The sequence below is a fragment of the Mus pahari genome, chromosome 13 (genome assembly GCF_900095145.1).
Source record: "Mus pahari chromosome 13, PAHARI_EIJ_v1.1, whole genome shotgun sequence".
NCBI classification, from domain to species: Eukaryota; Metazoa; Chordata; class Mammalia; order Rodentia; family Muridae; genus Mus; species Mus pahari.
The window spans coordinates 93,182,465-93,206,558 of NC_034602.1; the positions used below are offsets into that span (position 1 = coordinate 93,182,465).

At 42.5% G+C, this 24,094-nt stretch overlaps 1 protein-coding gene and 1 pseudogene across 1 annotated transcript in view; one reads left to right on the forward strand and one right to left on the reverse strand.

The window, feature by feature from the left end:
• The window catches only part of LOC110330354 (ATP-binding cassette sub-family G member 3-like), a 44,245-nt gene extending 32,822 nt beyond the window's left edge, over window positions 1-11,423 (reverse strand). The window contains 5 exon segments of the mRNA XM_021210340.2: window positions 818-970; window positions 1,462-1,576; window positions 2,175-2,234; window positions 4,228-4,449; window positions 11,348-11,423. Of these exon segments, the coding sequence (XP_021065999.1) occupies window positions 818-970; window positions 1,462-1,576; window positions 2,175-2,234; window positions 4,228-4,430 (531 nt within the window). The 5' untranslated portion in view covers window positions 4,431-4,449; window positions 11,348-11,423.
• On the forward strand, window positions 9,966-16,971 carry LOC110330355 (annotated as a pseudogene).
• Window positions 16,972-24,094: the final 7,123 nt, after the last annotated feature.

A 24,094-nucleotide genomic window follows, 5' to 3' on the forward strand; every position in this document is an offset into this window, starting at 1 on the left:
TGACAGTCAGAACTAACCACCCCAGAAAGGATGAGATAAAAACACAAAACAAAGGCTACAAAAAAAATAACAAGCACTGAACAAGTTAGAAGAGGATGCCAGAGACCAAGTACAACCTGCAAGGAAAATTAAGGTAGGGAGAAGCACAGAGCCACAGTCCTCAGTCTTGCAGCACAGGTCAGTTCCAGAAATACATTGAAACAACAAGGGAACAAAGTAACTCTGGATCATTGCTTCTCAACCTGTGGGTTATGACCCCCTTAGGGGTTACGTATCAGACATTAAATTAGGATTCACTACAGTACCAGAATTACAGTTATGAGGTACCAACAAAATAATTTTGTGCTCGTGGGTTACCAGGAATGAGGAATCTGTATTAACGGGTCACAGAATTTGGAAGATTGAGAACCACTGCTCTAAAGGAAGGGAAGGCAAGCAGAAAAGGAAAACGCATCAAATTCTCAGATGAGTCATGACTTTAACACTAAGGGTACAGGGGCCACATGAGGAGGACTTGAAATGGCCATGTGAGGAGCACTCCCCCCCCCCCACTGGATCACTCTCCATTCCCAAGCTCAACCACTGCTAAGATGGCTTTACAGCTTAATTTCCACCTTAATGTCACGCACCCAGTCACTTAGTCATTAACAGAGAAAGCAGCCACCTTTGACCACACAAACTACAGGAAACAGCTTGTGGAGGGGCATGTCATCCACACAGATCTCTCTCTCTCTCTCTCTCTCTCTCTCTCTCTCTCTCTCTCTCTCTCTCTCTCTCTCTCTCTTTCTGAGTCTTTCAAGATTTTTCCTCACATTACCTTGATATTTTGTTCTTTACTCAGATGCAGAAGTTCAAGCACTTCATTAATCCGCCTTCTCTTTTCATCTCTTGTTATAGTCACTGGGAGACGAAGAGCTGCTGAGAACTCTAAATTGTCTCTCACGGTCACTGTGCCCAACACCACATCATTCTTAAGGGCGAATGGAATTTCAATTAGGTATAGTTACCACTAAGACTCTAACAAATGTAACCTAGTCTACACAAACAACACACCCAATGCAGTGCTCTACTTAAAACAAGCTTTCAGTTTCACTAATCCCAAGCACAGAGCCTGATCCAAATGTTTCCTCCCCTCCCATTTGCCTCTGAAGAAGAGGACAGCAATTTTGGTGATTGATGACTGCAGTTATTCACAGAAAACATCTTCTAAGGATTGTAGAAAGGTAGAGGAAAGGCAAAAGCGGACAACAGTGGTCCTTTCGACTTAAGTCACAGCTGCAATGGCTTATGCTGTGCCACAGATGTCAGACTCTGGGTAAAGAGTCACTATGCAATGTTGGCATAGGAAAAGTGGGGCCTATGAGTGTGTCATACACTTAACTGGAAAGGCACAAGGCTAAAAGCTGAGGATCTGTCCCACACAAGCAAAGGAAATTGAAAATACAACCCACCAACACTTACTTGTGGTACATAACCAGAAGTACATTTGAAATTAGCAGGTCGAGGTTTGCCATTTATCAAAATATCTCCTGACAATCCACACGGATCTCTCCTTGCAGCTAAGACATCTAATAACCTAAGAGGGGTTAATTATATTGTGTAGTTTATTTTCTCCATTCAGTGAAAACTATATCATCCTTTAGTGACTCAAAATTAAAATTCTGCATAGTAAGTAAAACAGAAACATAATGTAGTGAACAAGTCAACAGTTTAACAAAAACCACACACACGTACCTTTCTCTTTACTATGTGCTGTCATTCAGCCCAGAATTATGAATGTAAGACATGGTCTGCATAAACGCCCCTCCCTGCCATCTAAAGCTGGGGACCCAGGTAATGTGCTGCTAATTTGAGAATTAGTCCTACCAATGTTTTCTTCCTTTCAGGCGACTTCTGCTTCATGTGTCTATTTCAATATTATCTCCCAACTTCATTAAATAGTATGTATTAATACCACATGCTGATCACATTACCATTTCCTATTCATAAAGTGGACATAGAGACTTTCTGTTCTTTGTGGAACATTAGAACACATCCCTCCTGCACATCATCCACAGCACATAGGACTAGACTAGCTGTAATAATAACACTTAAATAACACCCGTAAAGGTGACTGCTTTTAAAGCACATGAACTGGATGCAAACGGCTTACATATGCTTTCTGTAATACTCACAAAGATCTGCTCCCATCTTGAGGTCCCATAATGGCATTGAGGCCAGGTTTCATGATCCCACTGTAAACACAAAGTCATACTGGTTTATTTTTCTATTGTGAATAAGTTATATTATCTTAGGGTCTACACTGAACATGCTCATTGAATTTGGATGAAATTGTAGACAGAATATAAGCAGAAATGCATAACAAATCTTAAATGTTAATAGAGATCTATTATTTATGAAAGATATCAATTAATAGTGGGAACTCATCAGAAAAAAAGTCTCAGATATCACAAAATCCCTTTTGATTATTATTGAAATCATTTGTCTGTTTTGAAATTTGATGCATTTAAGTTTCATGTTCCTTGAAGTGAGTAGCCAGGTTCTCATGATGACTCCGCTGCTCACGCAGCCTTTTGGTGTCACATATGTAACAGGTTCCTGCTAGTGTGATGATCAGTGTCTTCATATCCTTGCTTGCTACTGTTAACCTCTACATGAGAAATCAATGATTCATAGGGTATCCGAAGCTCTGTTGTTGCTATTAAAATGGAATAGAACCAAAATCAATACACCTTCAGCAGAAATCCAAAGACTAGAAAAAAGCACTCCAAAGGACCAGAAAGCTTTGCCAAGATCAACGCTCAGAAAAAACACCTGAATCAAATTAGGAAACAAAAAATATACATCCCCAAAATGATGGTTTCCTTCTCTGATACATATATTAGAATACACTCAGATTAGAACTGAAATACATCACTCAAAGTATGGATACAGCACAAACACAAAGCAGTCTCAGAAAACTGATTGAATCCTTCAGAGTAGTGAATATTCAGACTGAAAGGCATGTATTCTTGTAGAAGCTAAGTTAGCATCCCATTCGCCAGTTCACATTCAGATAATGTGTCAATGCTTTGCCCTTCCCATGCCCTTCTTAGTAAGAAATGGTGGAAGTTGAAGGTAGAGGAGCAGACATGACCAGTGTACAAAAACACCATAGGGCTGGGCTTGAGAGAACGAGTGTACAGACTGAGCTGGGGAAACCTTGCTATGCTTGCCTTAGGATTTTTTACAGGCTGCTCTCCCTACTTTGTGGAACACTGTGTCTCCACATTTCTTTTGTTCTTTTTAGCTGTCAATGAACTTTGAGCAGATACATCAGGCCCTGATTGTCTGCTGTTGGGACTTTTCTCTCTGCTCCCATCTCATCACCTGGGATTGACCCAGTCAGCCTGCTGGAAACTCTCAGTTCAGCTTTGGGAGAGGGCTGTGTGCATAGACATGTTCACAACTCTTTTAGACTTTCAAATTTTCAGAATTTAAATTTTCAATATCCCTTTATCATCTCTTAATTTTACCAGTATGTCCTTGGAATTACCTTTTCATCCTGAATTTTATTGAATTAAAATTTATCATGTTCTTTTTCGGTACTATGTCTAAGGGTTTGTCAAGCTTGTTTGTATTTCCAAGGAACCACCTTTTGGTGTCATTAATCCATTCTGTTGTTCTTTAGTCGCTACCCCATTAAAGTCACTGTGGTCATGAACCTATCTGTAGGTAGAACATGATGAGGCTGGATCCATGGGGAAGCACTTGATATATAAAGACCTAAGTTAAACCCCCAAGAACTAACATAAAGTTGGGTGCAGTAGTGGGCACCTCTAAAGCAGTTGGAGAGGAGACAGAGCCAGGAGACTCTCCAGGGGCTGGCAGGCTGCTAACCTGCCACACACAGCAGTGAACAATCAGAGACTCTGTCTCCAACAAGGTAAAGGTGAAGAGTAACACTCAAGGCTGTCCTCTGAAAGCCTTGTTCCACGTGGGCAATAGCATCCACATCTACAGACATGCATGTGCGTGTGCACATGTGTGTGCAACCACACGCATGCACACACATGAACATGCACAGACATGTATATACATACACACATGCACACAGATAAAACTTATACACATACACAAACACAAACACATACGCACAAACATACACACACTGAGCTTATTTATAAATAGGAAGTCTGTGTTTTTTAAGAATGGTATTCCAGTATTGTCTTTAGCTCATGGACATACCTGATGTTTGATAGTCTTTCTATCACATATGTCTTTTTACGAAATGGAAAGCCACTCTGTACTGTTTCTTGGTAACTTATGTTGTGAAAACTCAACACGGCCTCTTCAGTCAATGTCTTCAGGCCACTGGTGTTTGTTTCAGGAAGGTCACAAATATGTCTTTCTATCATTGAGATTACAGTGGGGTCATTATTAGAAGCCATCTTGGGAGGTTCTTCCTTCCTGTGGAAGGAAAACCAATAGTAAGTTGAAGGTCCAGACAAACACGATCTTAACACAGATCATCACACTCACGGATGGTTTTAAATGGGGCTTCCTTCTACAGGTGGATTCCTTCCAGATGAACAGTACATATCTCTGTGATTACCTGGGAACCTAGATGAGAAGCAGACATGACTGAGTGTCCCTAAGACACCATATTCCTAAGAAACTAATGAGCATATTGAGCTGAAGATAAAAGTCATCTGTAATTAATAAAGAAAGAGACAGATGAAAGGGAAGAATTTTAGTTACTTCAAAAGGTTATTATGATATACTATGAGTTCAGAGGCAAAATACATGACTACCAATGACCACCATTAATACCTCTCTCCCACCCACCCCCGTGTGTGTGTGTGTGTGTGTGTGTGTGTGTGTGTGTGTGTGTGTGTGTGTGTCTGCTCCTACTACTCATGTGCGTCTGTGTGATGTTCATGCATGCTGGCATATGTGTAAACTTGTGGGAGGCAGATACACATCCAGATTGAGCTATTCTGTAACAGGGCAGCCAAAATATGCAGTTGGTTCAAGGCACAGTGTCAGTAAGGTGCAGACTACTTCAGAGCACAGAGCTGACACCAGGCCTAAGGGGTCTGAACATATGGGACATTTCAAGTGGGGCTCATCACGGTCAGCAAAAATCCTGAGGATGGATTTGAGAGTCTGTTGCCTGTGTATGTGATGATGCACACCTCAGGTGGCCTGGTGATGGCTCCGGGCGGGGGGGGGGGTGCAGAACGGGCATTGCAGTGCTCAAGGCTCTGGTGTTTTGGGCAGCATGCAAGCTTGGTTTCTCTGACAAGGTCTTCAAACATCCATGTGTCTAGGTGTTCCAGGCTTAATGTGTTTGTAGGCATTATATATTTGTATTAATAAGTTATTTAACAATTTATTTTTAACTGTGCTAGATATTTGCATTCATACATTACAAAGTCATTTTGCTTCAACATTTGCTTCCAAAACAAAGCAAACCACTGCTTGGTAAACTGGAGTCACTCATGACAAGGCTTCCTCTGGTAATCACTGTCCCATATAATACAAAGATGCACAGAGATGGGCAGAGCCCGAGTTCTATACTCTCTGTTTCTCAGATTGCAAGTACCAGGAGCTTCTAGGTTCGAGTTTGACTCTGAAGGGAATCCAAATCATCCAGCAGAAGTCATGGTGTCCTGGCTACACGGGTTGAGTGGCAGCCATGAGGGACAGCAGCAGAAGTGGGAGTGACTGACAGGCACACTGCTGAGCCTTAGAGTTCTGAGCAGGCGGCTGGCAGACTCTTGGTTTCTGAAACTGGCTCACACTGCATGTTGCGTGCGGCAGACAGGGGCTGAGAGCTCTGACCCCTAGTTGCAAGGATTACCCAGTTATCATAGCTTCCTCCTCACTGTGTGGGAGTTAGCTGCTGGGTAGGATCTGAAAATCTTAGGCAGGCAGAGAGCTCAGGTCCCAGGACTCCTCTTCCTCATTACAGAACACCAAGCTCTGTTTGCCATCTCTACTTCCCCCAAAGCATCTGTGAGACACAGCTGTTTCTAGACAAATCCTACAAACTGATGTTTTCACATAGACCACATGCCACAGAGTCATCTGGGTAGAAGGAAAGAGGTACACAAAGGAGGGAAGTCAGCAGTGTGAATGATGCTCTGTTATTACAGCACCTGAGTTCTATGAGCAGCACGTGAGTACTGTGCACAGCGCCAGAGTTCTGTGAGCAGCACCTGAGTACTCTGTGCAGCACCTGAGTACTGTGCACAGCACCAACATGTAAGGTGGCAACAGAGAACAAGGAGACACACTGACTATGACCTGATGCCCCAGACCTGGCAAATTCTCTGAGAGCCACAAGAGAGAGGCTCTTCTAATTCCTTGTCCTCCAGATATTAAAAAGGTTATGTGTTACTTTGATAATATATTCATTTTAATATTTTAATGTTTTAAAAGCCCCGGTCTTGTGTTTACTTAATCTTGCTGTTTTTAACTTTGAGACAGGCTCTTCTTGTATGGCTCAGACTTGCCTCAAATTTGTGATCCTCTACCCTCAACTTCCAAGCATCAGGATTAGAGGCCTGCGATTTATCTATTTTATTGACACATTTTAAATTTTTGTAACTATATTATTTTAATCTCTTGTTCTTTTCTCTTCCTCTCCGTTTCCTTTTCTCTTCACTGTTGTTTTTTTTACCTTTATCAGTTTCTAACTTCATGTTTTATTCTAGATTAGTTTTACCCACTACTTTCATTATGCCCGTTATGACTATTGTTTTTATATCTGAGCAATAAATATGGAATTTGTTTGTTTGTTTTTTGGTTTTTCGAGACAGGGTTCCTCTGTGTAGCTCTGGCTGTCCTGGAACTCACTCTGTAGACCAGGCTGGCCTCGAACTCAGAAATCCTCCTGCCTCTGCCTCCCAAGTGCTGGGATTAAAGGCGTGCGCCACCACTGCCCAGCTGGAGTTTTTAAAAATGGACATTTTGGAACTTTGCAGATAAACTTTTAAAATTCAGGGAAAGGCATTCCCCAGCAGACTAAATGAACTGAAATATAAACTACCAGGGCTTCAATAACAAGGTGATGAGTTATTGCTCTCAGAGAGGAAAAAAGAAAAAACTTTGCCCAGAGACCTGGGCGGTGAGAGACTCCCAGGTCTCAATAAGTGTGGTCTGAGCCAAAATGCCCAACAGTGAGAAGATGGAACCTGAAGAGGCCACCTCCAGTAGATATCCAGGGCCCCAAGTTGAGGGACAGAGTTCCCAACTCACCTTCAGAATTTCTGACCCAGAATTGTTGTTGCCTAAAAGAAATGCAGGGACAAAAATGGAGCAGAGACTGTAGGAAAGGCAGTGGAGTGACTGGCCCAGCTCGGGACCTATCCCATGGTTGGGCATCGATCCCTGACACTGTTACTGATGCCGTGCTGTGCTTGCTGGCAAGGGGTACAGGTTTCCTGTCTTCAGTCTGTAGTTCAGGATGCTACTCTAATAAAAAAAGCTCCTCTTTGGTCTCTCAGTCATGTCCTGCAGGTCATGCAAGAGGAGGTCTTCATAATTTTTAATTAATTATTTTGTTCATTTATACCCAAATGTTACCCCCTCTCCTGGTCTCCCCTCCCAGAGTTCTTCACCCCACACCCCCACCCCCTGCATGGCTGTCCTTTCAGAGGCTTTACCAACAGAACTGACTGAGACAGACGCCGGTACTTCGAGCCGACCATTGGGCTAAGGTTGGGGACCCCTATGAAAGAGTTAAGGGACAGATTGAAAGAGCTGAAGGGGATAGCAACCCCATAGGAAGACCAATGGTATCAACTAACCCAGACTCCTAGGAGCTCCCAGATCTAACCTACCAACCAAAGAGCATAAACACATGTAGTAGAGGACTGTTTACTCTGCCTCAGTGGGAAAGGATGTACCTAACCCTGTAGAGACCTGATGCCCAGGGAAGGGAGATATCTGGGAAGTGGGGGTGGGGCGAGCACGCCCTCAGAGGGTTGGCGTCCTGCACTTTTCTCTGTGCAGCTGGCATGTTCATTGATCGTTCCTTGGTGTCCTGCTTACTCAGCTCACAACTGGGCAGTCAGGCTGAGGAGACTTCATGGGTGTAGATTCTAATGGCACGGGAGACACACTCTCACAGCAAACTCTCTCATTCTTTGGCTCTTAAAATCTTTCTGCTCCCTCTGCCAGTGTTCCCTGAGCCTCAGGCAGGAGACTGCTTTTTTGTACATGCATCCACTGGAACTGGGCTCCAATGCCACATTTTAATCGGTTGTGGTTTTCTGTAGTGGTCTCTCTATCTGTTACCAAACCAAGTTTCCTTGATGAGGGGTAAAGACTACACTTATCTATGAGTATATGGAGTGTGTGAGTATACAGAGTGTTGTTAAGGATTGTGCTTGTTTAGTAAGTTAGTGGTTAAAGATTCTCCCCTCAATAATTAACACGGGTTAGTTATCTAGGTTCCCAGTACCAGGCACTACTTTGCTGAGTCAGTCTTAAGCCCAAAGAGACTTGTTGGTTCCTGCCAAGGTGTGTGTGTGCCACTACTGCACCCACAGGGCTATTGTACAGGTTATTACCATTCATTGGTATGCTTCACGAGTGGAGTGTTCTGTCTTGGTAGGACTGTTGGTTGTCTTCCTCCTTTGGAAGCGTGCATGGTACCTTCTAGTACCATAAAAGCTAGTCCTCAGGGAGAGGGCCCTCAAAGTCAATTCTAGCACAGGGGGCTCTGGAAATGCACAGTATTTCATCAGTAATGCCTGGAAGATGATGAGCCAGCTAGTACTCAGCATGCCAGAAACACAGCAGAGACTGGGCCTCAACAAGTTGGAAGAAAAGAGAAGCAGAGTAGGTGCTGGAAACATGCTTGCACACCTCTGAATGCACCCAGAGTCACAGACTGTACACTGTCAGCGGGTGCAGTGTCTAAGGTTAACTCTGGAATAACAAAACCAGTTTTGAAGAGAAAAACTATGAAGCCACAGACATCTAAACTATAAATTTTGGTTCACATTCTGAAGCAATGTGGGAAAAAAAATCTCTTGGAGAAGAAATTTTGGATTCCTATGTATCATTGTAGCTTGTGTGTGCGTGTATGTGCATATGTGTGTGTATATGTCTGTTTATCTGTGTATATGAGTGTGTCTGTATGTATGTATATGTTTGTATGTGTGTATATATCTATGTGTATATATCTATGTGTGTGTTTGTGTGTCTATGTGTGTCTGTATGTTTCTGTATATGTGTGTGAGTATGTATGTGTGTACGTGTGTATGAGTGAGTGTGTATATTTGTATGAGTGTATCTCTGTGGGTGTATATGTGTGCATGTTTGTATATGTGTATGTGTGTATATGTGTGTATGTGGTATATGCTTGTATGTGCATACATGTGGTATGCATGTTTGTATGTAGGTACGTGTGTGTATTTGTGTATGAGAGTATGTATATGTGTGCACATTTGTATGTGTATATATTTGTGTGTATGTAAGTATGTATGTGTGCCTATATGTGTGAGTGTATGTCTATGTTTGCATGTGTGTATATATATGTGTGTGTATGAGTATGTGTGACATGTGTATGTGTGTGTGACATGTACAAAGTAGGCTTTTCAAATACTTTAATTTTCATAATCCACCTCAATTCTAATTAAGCAGGTGATTCTAAGACTTCCTACTTCAAACAATTTTTTTTTTTTTTTTTTTTTGGTTTTTTGAGACAGGGTTTCTCTGTATAGCTTTGGCTGTCCTGGAACTCACTTTGTAGTCCAGGCTGGCCTCGAACTCAGAAATCCGCCTGCCTCTGCCTCTGAGTGTTGGGATTAAAAGCATGCACCACCACGCCTGGCTTCAAACAGTTTTTAACTAGAACTAAATTTAAATAAAAAATAGTCAACAAAATGTCTGTGATGACAGGAAAATTGTGCTGAACTGATCATAATTCTCATGTACTGAATGTCACATTGTGCCCCAAAATATATGCAATGTGGCTACAAGGTAAGTATTTACCAAATACTTAGAGAACATGAGACTTGCCTAACTGCATATGACATCTCCGTTTATCTTTAGGTAAGATCTGTCTGTCCCACACAGGGTAAGGAAAATGACAGTCACAGTTTACCTGGCATGATGCTGCTGCTGGTATTATGGGATGGTTCATAGCATAGTCTTCCTTTGAGTCTCTTCTACATCCCAAATTAGCACATGAAAAAACGTTCCCTCAAAAGCAGACTGGTGAAAGCCTCTGTGAAAAGCAGTGCTAGTCCCTTATTGTTCCTGAGTTGTGGGGCTGCGCAACCCCTTCTTGTTATGGTCACAGGAACACAGCTTAAGGGGCTGGAGAAATGGCTCGGCAATTAATAGCACATACTCTTCCTTTCTCTGCACCTGCATAATACAGGGACTTACAACACCTCCAACTCCAGATCCAGAGGCTCCAGGGCCCTCTCTGGCCTCTGTGGGCTCCAGACATGCAAGCAGAGCACCTATGTATATGCAACAAAAACCGAATCAATCACCTAAGAATGCACCTTTCAGCTTCGAGGGTCCCTCAGTGCACCTGTGTCCCTCTGATCTCTCCATGTCCATGGCTTCCAAAAGCCCTCCACTCTAGTTTGCATTTTATTTCCGTTTATGATATTTCTCCTCTTCTCAAATGCTTCACGGATGCTCAACCACAGTACGCGCAGAAATAGGTTCTGCGTGTGTTTGTGTCTTAGTGCACATTGATGCAAGAGAACACACTAAGTTGGTGAGGCACATGTTAACTCCCTAAGGAGAATTCATATGCAGATGCCCAGGCTGGACACACCGTGCTTAGTAAAGAGGTTTTCCTACGAACCTTTCCATCTTCCTAGAACTCAAGGGGTAACTGCATTTCTAGTATTAGGGAAGAAAATAAAACAAATTATATATACACAATCCACTAAAAGGTTTGTAATCTAATGATTTTGGTCTTTAATTTTTCTTTCTGTTGAAACTTTTTCTGCACTATCTGAGGAAGAGTAGCAAGAAGTTGGTGAATATCTGTATATCGAACTAGAGATTGCCTGACAAATTTTATATCATGGGATAAACAAAAATAATAAACTGACCAGCTCCCTTAAAGTAACGGTGTTAACAAATTTCTTATGCACTTCTGGTATCTCTGCTACCAGTAAAACTTTTACCTGCTCAACACCAACTGTGTTTGCCTTCATACATTTGGAAATCAAAAGTTGTACACTGCTAACCTGCCCAAACAGCAACCCTCTATGAATTGCATGAAGTGGCCAAGTTGCTTTGCATTTCACAGTTGCAAATGAAGCTGCAGTGGGTTTCCCAGCCCTCTCTTGCACTCTTTTGCATCCTGCTCACCCACACTTACCACTGTCAGATAATGCAGAGGTTCCGGAAGACTTACAGCTCTGGTCTTTGGAAGGTGCAAGAGGCTCTGGCTTCTGCTCTGCACAGTTCTTGGGGCCTCTGTGGTCAGAGGCGGTGACTTGGAGAGGAAGTAGCAGGCAATGGGGCGGAAGGGAGGGTGGGGCGCGCCATGGGTCTGGGGAGGGGCGCGCCATGGGGAAGATGCAATAGGGGGAGCCCTGGGGCTGGGGCCCGCCATGGGACAGGGGCGGGGCCAAGCCAGGGGGAAAGAGGCAGGGCCTAGCCCTGGTGCAGGAGCAGGAAGCGGGGAGTCTCTGTGGGGCAGGGTTGGAGTGGGGTCTTGGGGTGAGGGCTCACCTTGGGATCCAGCCGATCCTGAGACCTGGGCAGACTTTATGCCCCAAGTCAGGCTCACATCAGTGCTGGACTCTGAGAAGCTAGCATCCAGGAAAAGACAAAGCGAAAGTAACAGTTTCTGTGGCGTGTTTAGATTTTGTTGTTGTTGTTGTGAATTTTATTTTGTTTTGTTTAACAAATGGGAGAAAATAAACAGGAGATGAATATATGCTTATCACAGAACAGGACAAACAATGGGTCAGGACGACAAAGGATATGTTTTGTTAGGTGCCCATGCTGTTAATATAATTTGATTTATAGCTTCTTTTTACATCTGAAGAGAAGAAAGAAAGAAAGAAAGGAAGAAAGAAAGAAAGAAAGAAAGAAAGAAAGAAAGAAAGAAAGAAAGAAAGAAAGAAAGAAAGAAAGAATGAATTGAGTGTTCATGATTGTAATCCCTATAATCGAGAGGCTGGGAGAGAAGGTCGGGAGTTTGGGTGCCAGACCTAAACATCGAACTCTATCTCAAAAAGAGCAAGAAGAGGACATCGTGATTAAGCATGGACTATTTACCTGGGTCAGATTGCTGTGTGTGTACAGCATTGGACGCGCCCTAGGCCAATGTTGAAGTCATCCAAGTAAAATTGCATTACTCAAGATATTTTTAACATTCAAGCATGGATTAGGAAGCGACATCAAGTCGGCCCCCCACTCCCAGCCCCACCCTATCCTGGTTCCAGTTTCAGCTTCTAGAAGTGGCCACCTAAAACCTTTTAATTATTTTATTAATTTTTATATGTATGGACATTACTGCCTGTGTGTAAGTCTGTGCATGACTTCCACGCCCGGTGCCTGCGGAGGCCAGAGAGGTCTCCAGATCCCTGGGAACTAGAGTTACAGATGGCTGAGACCGCCCATGTGGGTGCTGGGAATAGAGCCCAGGTCCTCAGGAAAGAAGAGCAAGTGCTCTTTACCATGGAGCCATCTCTCCACGACTGAGAGCTTTGAAAACCAATTACAAGCCTACATTTTCTGGTTTGGTAGGAAGACAGTATCATTAAGTGAATCCTCTCACTTTCTGGGGATAACTACTAAATGGAAGTGTTCATGCAGACAGGGCACTCACATTTATAAAATACATACATAAATAAATCTTTTCTTAAATAAAAAATTTTAGAGAAAATCTGTAAAAAAATATTTCCCTGAAATAGTAACTCTCTCTAATAAGTGTGTTATATTCTGTGGATTTTCCAGAAAACGGTGGCTTTCCTTTAACAATATTTACTGTTAGGGAATATCAGAAGGAGTTTAACCAGAGTCACTGTGCTAAATTCCTGAGGTTCCCAAAGCTCTCGCTGCAGACATATGATCTCTGAGGTGAATCTTTACGAGGGTATTTGATGGTTTAAGTTTGAACCCTGGGGTTCCTACCCAAAGAATAAACCACAGTCCCCATCTCTCTTATCTCCTGTCACTAACTGTAAAACAAACAGCTCTCCCCACAGCGAGACACCCTACTTTAGTGGGCCAGAGGTCAGAGGTTGGGCTTCCCTGGTTTTAGGACCAATTTGGAAATCTTGCGTCCTCAGAACTGATTTAGTTCGTAATAGAAGATATCCTTTCTGTCACAGCTTTCACTGGAGTCTTCCTGATGAAACCTTTATCCCAACCAGCACTTTCTTCAGATCTTTCTCAGGAAAGCTTCCTCCCTCAGTGAACCGCTCTGAAAATTGTTTGCCATCTCTTGGCAGCTCTGTCTTTACAGCATCTCCTCATTCCCTTTGTTTAAAGGTTCATTCTCTCTTTTTATTTTTATGTATTTGGATGTTTGCCCACAGGAATGTAAGTACACACCGTGTGTACACCCACTGAACCCAGAAGAAGGTGTCAAATCCCCTCAAACTTAAGTTAGAGAAAGCTGTGAGCCACCATATTGGTGCTGGGAATTAAACCCAGTTCCTCAGAAAGAGCAGCCAGTGGTCTTAAACACTGATCCATCTTCCAGACCAATCCAGGTATGTTTTTATATACAGACATTTGTCAAACTATAATGAACTTACATCCGTTCTTATAAACTCACAGTAAGCTGAAAATGATGGATGTCAAAAACATACCTGACCTATGGTACATCTTCCTCACTTTCCCCTTTTTTATTAAATTACTTTTCATATGCGGGGAATGGTTGTACACACCTTGAACCCCAGCAGTATGAAGGTAGATTCTTTCTCTATGGCCTTAAAGGTAAATGATTTGCCATAAATTTCATAATTATACATACCATCTCCCATGTTAAAAACTTTTTAGGAGTAAGAACCAATTTAATGGCTTTCATACTTGGTAAAAAAAAAAAATCTGTCCTTATGAAAGAAGCAAGTCCATCACACAGACAGTCCCTGGCTTGTGACGGTTGACTCAGCCATTTCCCAATTTCAAGATGATGTCGTAGCCATGTATACTTCTCAGAAACTGTACTCTCACTTTTTAAAAGTGTGTTGTTGTTGTTGTTGTTGTTGTTGCTTGTTTGTATGTTTGAGCAGGATCTTCATGGACCAGAACCAGGGAGTTGCTCTGTAGTCCAGGTTGTCCTCAAACTCATGGTCCTTACGCCTTAATTCTTACTCTGTAGCTCCTCCAAGCTTGTACCACCACACCAGGCTGCACTCTGAACTGTGAATTTTGATATTTGCTGTGCTGAGCAGCTGCAATAAGCTGTGGCTCCCAGTCAGTCATGTGATCAGAAAGATAATTGAGTGAAACATTTCATTGTGCTGTAAGTTATTGCCTTCAGGTGTCTAGTGCTTAGGTATGTTAAATGCATTTGTAAACTGTCAATATTTTCAACTTACAATGGATTTATAAGAATGGGTATAATATCCTTATAGGTAGATCTGTATACAAAACCACAGTCATACATACAGGGCATAGAAGCCCATGATGTGAAGACAGGACTGGTAACTTCAACAAAGTGACAGTATTCAACATTAACTCACAAATTCATCAAAGTGACAGTATTCAACATTAACTCACAAATTCAACAAAGTGACAGTATTCAACATTAACTCACAAATTCAACAAAGTGACAGTATTCAACATTAACTCACAAAGATCAGTAGCCTTCCAATACACAAATGACAAATGGTCTGGGAAAGAAATCAGGGAAACTGGGCCATACTTCCCAAGACAGTCTCAAATAGATGGCAAACTTGTTTAAGGGAAATGACTAAAACAGAGCAGGAGAAGTCACCACTAGGAGGCAGGATGCTCCTCACTTACAGTAACTACTTTCACTTCTGCCAAATTTCCCAGAACTACCGTAGTTTTTAAATATTTCTCCCCAGGAATAAATTCTCAAACAGAAAATATTTGTGGTTTTTTTTTTTTTCTTTAGCGTTGGAAACCCAGTAATCTAGAGGTGTAGCTCCAGAGTGACCTTGATTGAGCATTTAGAATTAATTATGTTTTTATTAGTTGTCAAATACTTAGAGAAAGATGACATCTGGGACTTGTAAGAGGAATTATTTCTTGCACAGAGTATCATGTTTGCAAGTAAAATTAAGCATGTAAAACTAAGTGCGTGGGCTGGCATGTCAGTTTTCTCCAAATATGTTTTGTGCAATGAGAGTCCCTTTGCTCAAAATAGCTCTCTGAGACTGTCACCTTACCTAAAATCTGTCAGGGAGTGGTAACCTTTCAGAGTGTGAGCTCCTATAAGCAAAGTTTCACAGTACCCTGTATGAAAGTTCTTGAGTTCTGAAGATAATAGAGCATTCATTGATAGAATAGAATAGAATAGAATAGAATAGAATAAAATACAACACAACACAATACAATACAATACAACAGAAATTCCAGGATCTACACCCATCAGTATACACTAAAAAGAAGCAGAACAAATGTGCAATTTACTTACTCAATATCAAGGTTCTTTGCTTGAGCAAGACCATGAGCCCCTGATGTAAATATATAACTTAATTGTGTCAGACATCAAAAATTCTGGGGTCCGCACGAAAGGAACTGCTGGCCTGCCTTAGAAATTACAACACAAATTCCACTTTTGAGATGGAAACATCTGGCTTTTTTGTTGGCCCACTCTTGAAAACTCAGGGATTCTCAAAAATTGAAATTCATTTACCTTTCTGCCTATAAGAAAGGCTACCCTGCCTGTCATTCATTAATTACCAACGCCTGATATAATCTGCTTGTAGTCTACCCCTACATGGTTTCCCCTGAACATATACCAAGGTTAACGACATTTTAAATATCAGTGAGAGGTTGATTTCTCAAAAATATCACTTTGACACATTTGCTGGTCCAGGTGTGTAACCTGTAGCAATCATCGCTAGCTATCTGGAACTCAACAGTGGCACCAAGATGCCCACCTTGGGATTGGGCACCTGGAAGTCCCCTCATGGCCAGGTGACTGAGGCTATGAAGGTTGCTATTGACATGGGTTATTGCCCATGTGCACCAGACTGAGAAGGAGGTGGGAGTGGCCCTCCAGGACAAGCTCAAGGAGCAGGTGGTGAAGCCCCAGGATCTCTTCATGCAAGCTATGGTGCATGTTCCATGAAAAGAGCATGGTGAAAGGAGCCTTCCAGAAGACACTGAGTGACCTGCAGCTGAACAACCTGGATCTCTGCCTTACTCATTGGCCCACGGGCTTCAAACCTGGGCCCGACTATTTCCCACTGGATGTATCAGGAAACATTGATTCCTAGTGACACAGATTTTGTGGACACTTGGATGGCTATGGAACAACTAGTGGATGAAGGTTTGGTAAAAGCAATTGGTATCTCCAACTTCAACCCTCTTCAGACTGAGAGGATCTTGAACAAACCTGGCTTAAAATATAAGCTTGCAGTTAACCAGATCAAGTGCCACCCATACCTAACTCAGGAGAAACTGATTGAGTACTGCCATTGCTAAGGCATCATGGTGACAGCATACAGTCCCCTTGGTTCTCCTGACAGGCCCTGGGCCAAGCCTGAAGACCCTTCTCTCCTGGAGGATCCCAGGATCAAGGCAATTGCAGCCAAGTACAATAAAACTACATCCCAGGTGCTGATCCGGGATCAGGTAGTGATCCCCAAGTCTGTGATACCAGAGCATATTGCTGAGAACTTTAAGGTCTTTGACTTTGAGTTGAGCATCGAAGACATGACCACTCTACTCAGCTACAACAGGAACTGGAGGGTGTGTGCTTTGATGAGCTGTGCCAAACCCAAGGATTACTCCTCCATGCAGAAGTCTGAAGCTGCAGCAGACAGATCCCTGCTTCTCCCCAAGTGATGTACACCTGTTCTATCTGCTTCATCTGCCCTTGCAAGTGTCCTGTGTCCTGTGTCCCTCTGCACTGGGTGGCACCTTGCAGATCAGATGGTGAGAGTTAGTCAGTTTGATGTAGAATCTGGAGGGCAGTACCAGGAACTGAGGTGTTTCTTTCAGCCTTTCTTGGTCTTTCTTCTTACCCACCTGGAGGACTTAACACGAGTACCCTTTCCAACCAAGGAGAAGCAAGATTTATAGCCCAAGTTGTGCCACTAACACTAAAATTTGAGTGCTTAGAACTGTAATCCTATGAGTCAAACTTCTTGCCTCAAATAAAAATGCTTTTGTGAAAAAAAAATATGACTTCCAGGTACAGGCTCTGTTTGACCTGAATATCTACCTTTCTCTTATGTACTACAAAGCACATAACATGAATTCGTAGTTCAGGTTCTTGACAAGTTTCGACATCATAGATGAACTACCATCTGGCACTATATAAAAGGGTTCCTGACATCATGCAGTAATAAAGAAAGTCAAGATTTTATAACTTGTATTAACTGAAATTCCACCACTCAATTTCAAGACAAAAATAACTCACCATATGCTCTCAGTAAAGATGGACTGTTGTGGGATATTTGATCACACTGTGAGCCCCAAGATTGTGTTATTTACTGAAAAAAAAAAAACTGTTTCTAGTTGGGGTAGGCTTCAGTACTTAGCACACAATGTTAATCCCTCTGGCTGGAATACAGCTATGCCATTAGTAAACACCATTAATCCTAAACAATGAAGGTAAAGTTAGTTTGTAGAAGGAAGTACCCGTGTTTGAAAATGATATGTAATTGAGTGGCAGACAAAGTGATGAACCAGAGAAAGATTGGACAGACAGAATAGCATATACCTAACTTGCACAAGGAAAGAAAGGAAAAAGAGGCTACTTAAAAAGAACACGGAGAGAGAAAAAGGATTGTTTTATTGAGAGAGTTTTAAAGAGACAGGTTAAAGAGAGAACAAGCTAGACACAGGTGAAGACAGATTGAATGAGAGAATGAGAAGAAGCCAGGAGATTAGAACAGATTGCTAGAGTTAGTTTGAGCCCAAGAAGAGCAAAGTCAGAGGCTGAGAGAAGCCATATTGAATCACACAGCTTGGAGAGGAGTTTGAGCCAGAGCAACTAAGTTGAGCAGCCAGTCAGAGGTCAGAAAGAACAAGAAAGGGTGAGCTTATTCAGCAGCAAGTCTTAGAGGCTGAAAACACTTCAGGCCTGGATTAGATTGGACCAAGTCTAGAAGTTCCAGGAGTAGGCCTAGGTTAGCAGACAGATGGAGCAAGTCTTGGGGACAACAACTATATCAGTAGAATAAAAGCTGCTTTTACAAAGGACCTCAGGGCCATCCTCCCAGCCTGCAAGCTTCTGCTCACCCAGAAAGACTGGAACTGCAGCAGCATTTCTGCCCAAACAGCAGGATAGAATGCGGAGTGTTTGTGTGGATAAAGCGAGCACAATTGAAAGACAGCTCTTGTGTGGACCTCTTAATTGCCTGGCATTTCACAGCCCACTGTCCATGCTCTCTGCACCTAAACTCGCTCTAGCTCTCTCCTCTCTCACTCTCTCCCATTTTCTCACTCCTGTGCTCTCATTTGGTACTTTCTCTTGCCCTCTGACTCTCTCTTGCACTCTGACTCTTGCTTGTCCTCTGTCTCTCTCTTTCAAGCTCTTGTTTCTCGATCTCTCTCTCACTCACTCTCTCTCTCTATATATATATATATATATATATATATATATATATATATATATATATATCTTTGCCCCAACCCCACCATGTTTATTTAGTCCTTAGATTTTCATTTGCTGTACTATTCTCCCTATTGTGCACAACAAAACCTCAAATCCAGTTCTGCAAGCGGATCCTCTTCCCGGGTGGACAGGAAACCCGGCTGCCTTCCAACAAGGCACAGATGTTTGTCAGGTCCTCTGTGTTAGTTTGCTGCTCAGACCTGCAAAGTTCTTTGGGATTTTGACTTTATTTCTTTATCTCTATTTCATTGTTGTTCTTATTCTTTTCTGGTGTCATGGCTGATGGGTAGAACCTTGTACCTGCTAAGTGAATTATGTCCCCGGCCTGGGATTCTCTCTCTCTCTTTTTTTTTCTTTTCTTTTTTCTTACTTTTCTTAGTTTTCTCTTGAAGGCAGACACATTCAGGATGTGAAAAACTGTTTGTAGGTCAATAACAGGGACATGAGGTACATGTGTTAAAAAGTTCTAGAATCACATTCTACCTGCTCTCGAGGGGCAGAGAAGGCAGTGACCATGAGGCCAGCTCAGGACTATACAGCAAGTTCCAGGCCAGCCAGGGGACACACTCCTCAAATGAATCTATGCCAATGAATTTCAAGTCACCTAATGCATTGTGGGGACTCTACAGCATATGCCCGTTTCTGGTCCTGTTATGTCTGCAGTTGAAGAGGAGAGCAGCAGTAGATGCATGTGTGCCAAGCCCACCCTGGTTTTCATTCAGGCCAGACTCCAGTCCAGGAAACAACCTTGTCCACATTCAGGGTTGGTCTTCCTACTGCAGTTAGCCCAGTTAAGAAAATGTCTCAGAGGTACACCTAGCTAATCTAGACCCTTCCCAGGTGCTATAGATTGTGTTTAGCTGCTGGTATTCACATCTCAGTTTTGTGATGCAAAAGGAATGAAACTGTAATAAAGATCTGCTGTGGCCTGTGAAAGTTTGCTAAAATGTGGAAATAATTTGTTTTTTTTTTAAGATTTATTTATTTATTATATGTAAGTACACTGTAGCTGTTTTCAGACACACCAGAAGAGGGCATCAGATCTCATTACAAATTGTTGTGAGCCACCATGTGGTTGCTGGGATTTGAACTCAGGACCTTCAGAAGAGCAGTCAGTGCTCTTAACCACTGAGCCATCTCTCCAACCCCAATAATTTGGGTTTTTAGTTGTCAGTTTAATAGTAGCCCATTACTTTTACTTTGTTTGTTTTTGTTTGTTTGTTTACCAAGAGAGAATGCTTATGCCATGGTGCACATGTGAAGGTCAGAGGACAACTTGCAGTTGTTGGTTCTTTCCTTTCACTATGTAGACCATGAGCATCACACTAAGGTCATAAGCCTTGGTAACAAGTTCCTTTACCAGTTGGTATAGACTCATTCTGAGAGTGCTAGCTATAGATTGCCTGACATTTTTTTACCATCTGGCCAGAATTCTCATGACCTATTTCCTCTTTTGAGGAAATGTGTGATTTAGAAGACAGGCCATTCCTTCTTTGAGGAAAAACAGAGAGAAAGAAACAGCATGGTGAACAGGACCAAATCCACCCAGAAACAAGAAAATAGAGGAATTCTCAAGACAAATGTGATGGGCCACCTTTTCTCTTCTCCAGGGAGAAATAAGATAATAGAAAAGTCAGGGACATTCATTTGATTACATTGTTTTAGGTCTTTGCTTCTGTAATCTTACTTTTCTTTTTCTCAGTTTTCTATTTTATTCATATTTTTCTTTTACTTTATTATCGCTAGGGTGGTGTGGGACACTTTCCTCTGTAAACAGGAAAGACGGGACTCCAGAACTTATTCCTTATTGATGCTCCCATGTCCTACTTCATTATTAGCTTCTGCGTGGAGAGGATTCAAATTCCCTTAGTCTTTTTTGCCTAGTTCTGAAACGTGGGGCCCTTAAGATAAACCACACCAAGGAGGCTGAATGGAAAGCTTCCAGGATCCTAAACAATTGGAGCTTCTGTTCAACATCAGTAACAACCAAATTTCATTTGTACAGAGAATGTGTCCACATGTCTTATCTTGTATATATCAAAGACTGTATGACATTGTGAGACTCTACATGTATCTGCTGAAGAAATATTGTCAGGTCATGTGAGCTATTCCATTTCTATGGTGGATCCCTCACTGTAAAACTTCTCTAACTTGATGACATCTTTCTTATGATTTTATTTTATGTAATTTTGGGGATTTGACTAAAAAATCTGTAACTTTGCCATCATGATGGGTTCCTATTAACCCACATGTCAATTGATCACAAAGAAATTTTATGTCTCTCTTATTCTTTGTGAGTTGGAAGAGCGTCCTTTAAAAGGTAATCATGAGGTCCGTTGCCTCCCTGAAAGGTCTTGGTCTTGAAATGGCTGAAGACATGGCTGTATTTCTTTCTGATAAATACTGGAAACTCCCTTCTCCTCCCAGTTCTCTCATACTTAGAGAACACCAACCTTGAAAGCCAACAGGGCTTTCTAAACTACAAAGAAAACAGAAACCTCAAAATAAGTCGAGCCTACACAGTTAAGGAGATTTTCACAAGGTTGTAAGATGGAAGGCTTGGATGTCACTGCCAGACTTTCATAGAAGTAGCCCATAGTTGCAGAAAGAGAATCTTTGGCTTTTCTTTTTAATTGTTTTAGGCATAGTTTATTTTCTATCCTTTGAAATAGGGTGATATATTCTTTGGTTTGGAAGCAGATACTGATGTGTTTTATAAAGCCAAGGATATGTTTTATAGAGCGAGGTATGATGTGGTGGGAGGGGGTACCTCAGCAAGCCCATGCTAAGGCATTCCTCCCCATTGTAATTATAAAAAGATAAAGAGGTAAAGAACACTGTTCTATGGGGGGTGCGGTGAGCTGTGGGGGAAGAGGGTGTCTTAGGGAGCCCATGCTGAGGCATCCCTTCCCCCTGAGAGACCAGCCACTGGACAGCATAATTGACTTGGTTCTGGTCATGGGAAGGTGCTTAAGAGCGTAGTAGAGACAGAGAAAGGCAGAGAGAAGGGGAGAGTAGAGAAGTAGAGGCTGGCCATGACCTCGTGGAAAGAGTGGAGAAGGTAGAAGAGTCCAAGAAAGCATGAGAGAAGCAAGCATGAAACAGGAGTAAGAGAGTAAGAGAGGAGGGGACAAGCAGCCCCTTTTATAGCAGGCCAGGGCTACCAGGCTGTTCCCAGGTGACTGTGGGAAGGGACATACCAAGAGGAAGGAGAGTGGGTCATGCTTTCTGGTTGTGGACCAAGAAAGCAGGGAAGGCCAACAGTGGAAGTCTCTAAGCTCCAAATGGGAGAGGGATGAACATGCCCAGTGCCTCACATCAGGACAGCAGACTGTGAATTTGGACTGGTACCCAAGAAAAGAAATAAACGAAGTAAGCAAGAGTTACACTTTGTAACTAAGGGTCAGTTAGCAGCTATACTAATAGTGCCCTGAGTAACTATGTTTGAGTATAACATGTGTTTCAAGTTACAACTTTTTGAGGGGTATTTTCCTGTCCAGGTGACTTGACAGGCTCATTTGGATGAACTCTTAAGGACAGAAACAATATAGCCTGTCTTTGCACTACACTCTTTGGGGAGTTTTAGAATGTCATATCTGCCCCAAAGGTTAATGGTAGTACATCAAGTCTTAGTGTTTTAAACAGAANTCATGTGACAGAGTAGATGACAATGATTTTAAAATAAATAAAAAATAAGTACATAAAATATGCTTTGTCAGGAAGAAAAAACCTTTCTTACTCGGCCTCATCAAAACCTTGCTACTTCAACACCTGCCTCCTCCACACCTGCCTCCTCCACACCTGCCTCCTCCACACCTGCCTCCTCCACACCTGCCTCCTCCACACCTGCCTNCCTCCACACCTGCCTCCTCCACACCTGCCTTCTGCACACCTGCTACCTTCACATCTGCCTCCTCCATACCTGCCTTCTGCATACCTGCCACTTTCACACCTGTCTCCTCCACACCTGCCTCCTCTACACCTGCCAACTCCATACCTGCCACTTCCATATGCTTCCCTTTCATAAGATATTTTCAGCATAAGTACAGTTAATCATGCTGCTTCTTCCCTCCTTGCCCTGGGGTCTGAAGTTCTTATGGGGGAAACTCTAATACTTTTCCTTAGTTCTCATGGTATTTCAAATACTAAACAGACATGTGGGAGCAGAAGGCATTAACACCCTTCCTTTAAATTAGAGGTAGGATGTTCAAAGCTGGTTATAGGAGAGTCCAATCTCAGTGGCCCCAAACTTGCTTATGTCTGAGTAAAGTGACTCCTAACCATACATTCGGAAAGTACAAACATTACACAGGTTTCTATTTTTGTGTGCCAGGTGGTGTGTATATATGTACTGTGCAGTTCAGAGTAGAAGAAAATGCCTGCAGAAATTACTTCTCTCTTCTCATCGTAAGTCCCCGAATGGCTCACATTATCAGGCTCAGCAGCACATAGATTGTTTTTACCACAGAGGGAGAGCTTTTTGGCAGTTCAGACACAATGAACGGTGTGATGTTACTTGCATTCTCTCTGAGAACCACGGCATCTTAAGGGAGGACTTACTTCGACTCACAGTTATAAGGATACAGTCCTTCGTGAAAGAAAAGTATGGTGGCAGGAGCAGGGGAGGCTGGGTGGGGAGGAAGAGAGAAGTTTCCTTGCCTGCGCCCAGCTCACAGTTGCCTTTCTGTGTAGTCCTGGACCCCAGTTGTGACAAGAGAATAGGGACAAGAGGTAGAGCTGTGAAGATCAGCAAATGAGGGAAGCCAGCTTTGCTCAACCAGGTACCAGAATGTGCGCAGTCCACCACCCCACACTCCTTCTCCTCCTCCTCCTTCCTCCTCCTCCTCCTCCTCCTCCTCCTCCTCCTCCATCTCTCTCTCTCTCTCTCTCTCTCTCTCTCTCTCTCTCTCTCTCTCTCTCTCTCGCTGAGAGAGGATCTAGTTGAGGAGAAGTTCTTAGACAGAACACTTTTTGAGATTAGAAGGAGAATGCAGAGTGGAATAACTTAGAAATTACAGTTAACATAAAGTACTAAAAGAGCAGAAGGAGCAGGCAGGCTTCTCCTGACCATGGGACAGAAAAGGTCCCATGGTAAGGCCAAGGCAGGTTTAGTTTTATTAAAAGAAAGAAAGCTTTTTTCTTACAAACATGGGATTAATTCATTTAGCATTAAAAAGGGAGAAGTCTTTTCTTTCTCTATGTAATAAAGATTGCAGCACATTTTCATCCAGAATGGGTGAGTTCTTTCTGCACTAGTGCTTGGTCTTTTGCTCCATACACATATGTAAGTATGGATGTGCATGTAAATAGGTAATTGTGAGAATGTATATGTGTGTGTGTGTGTGT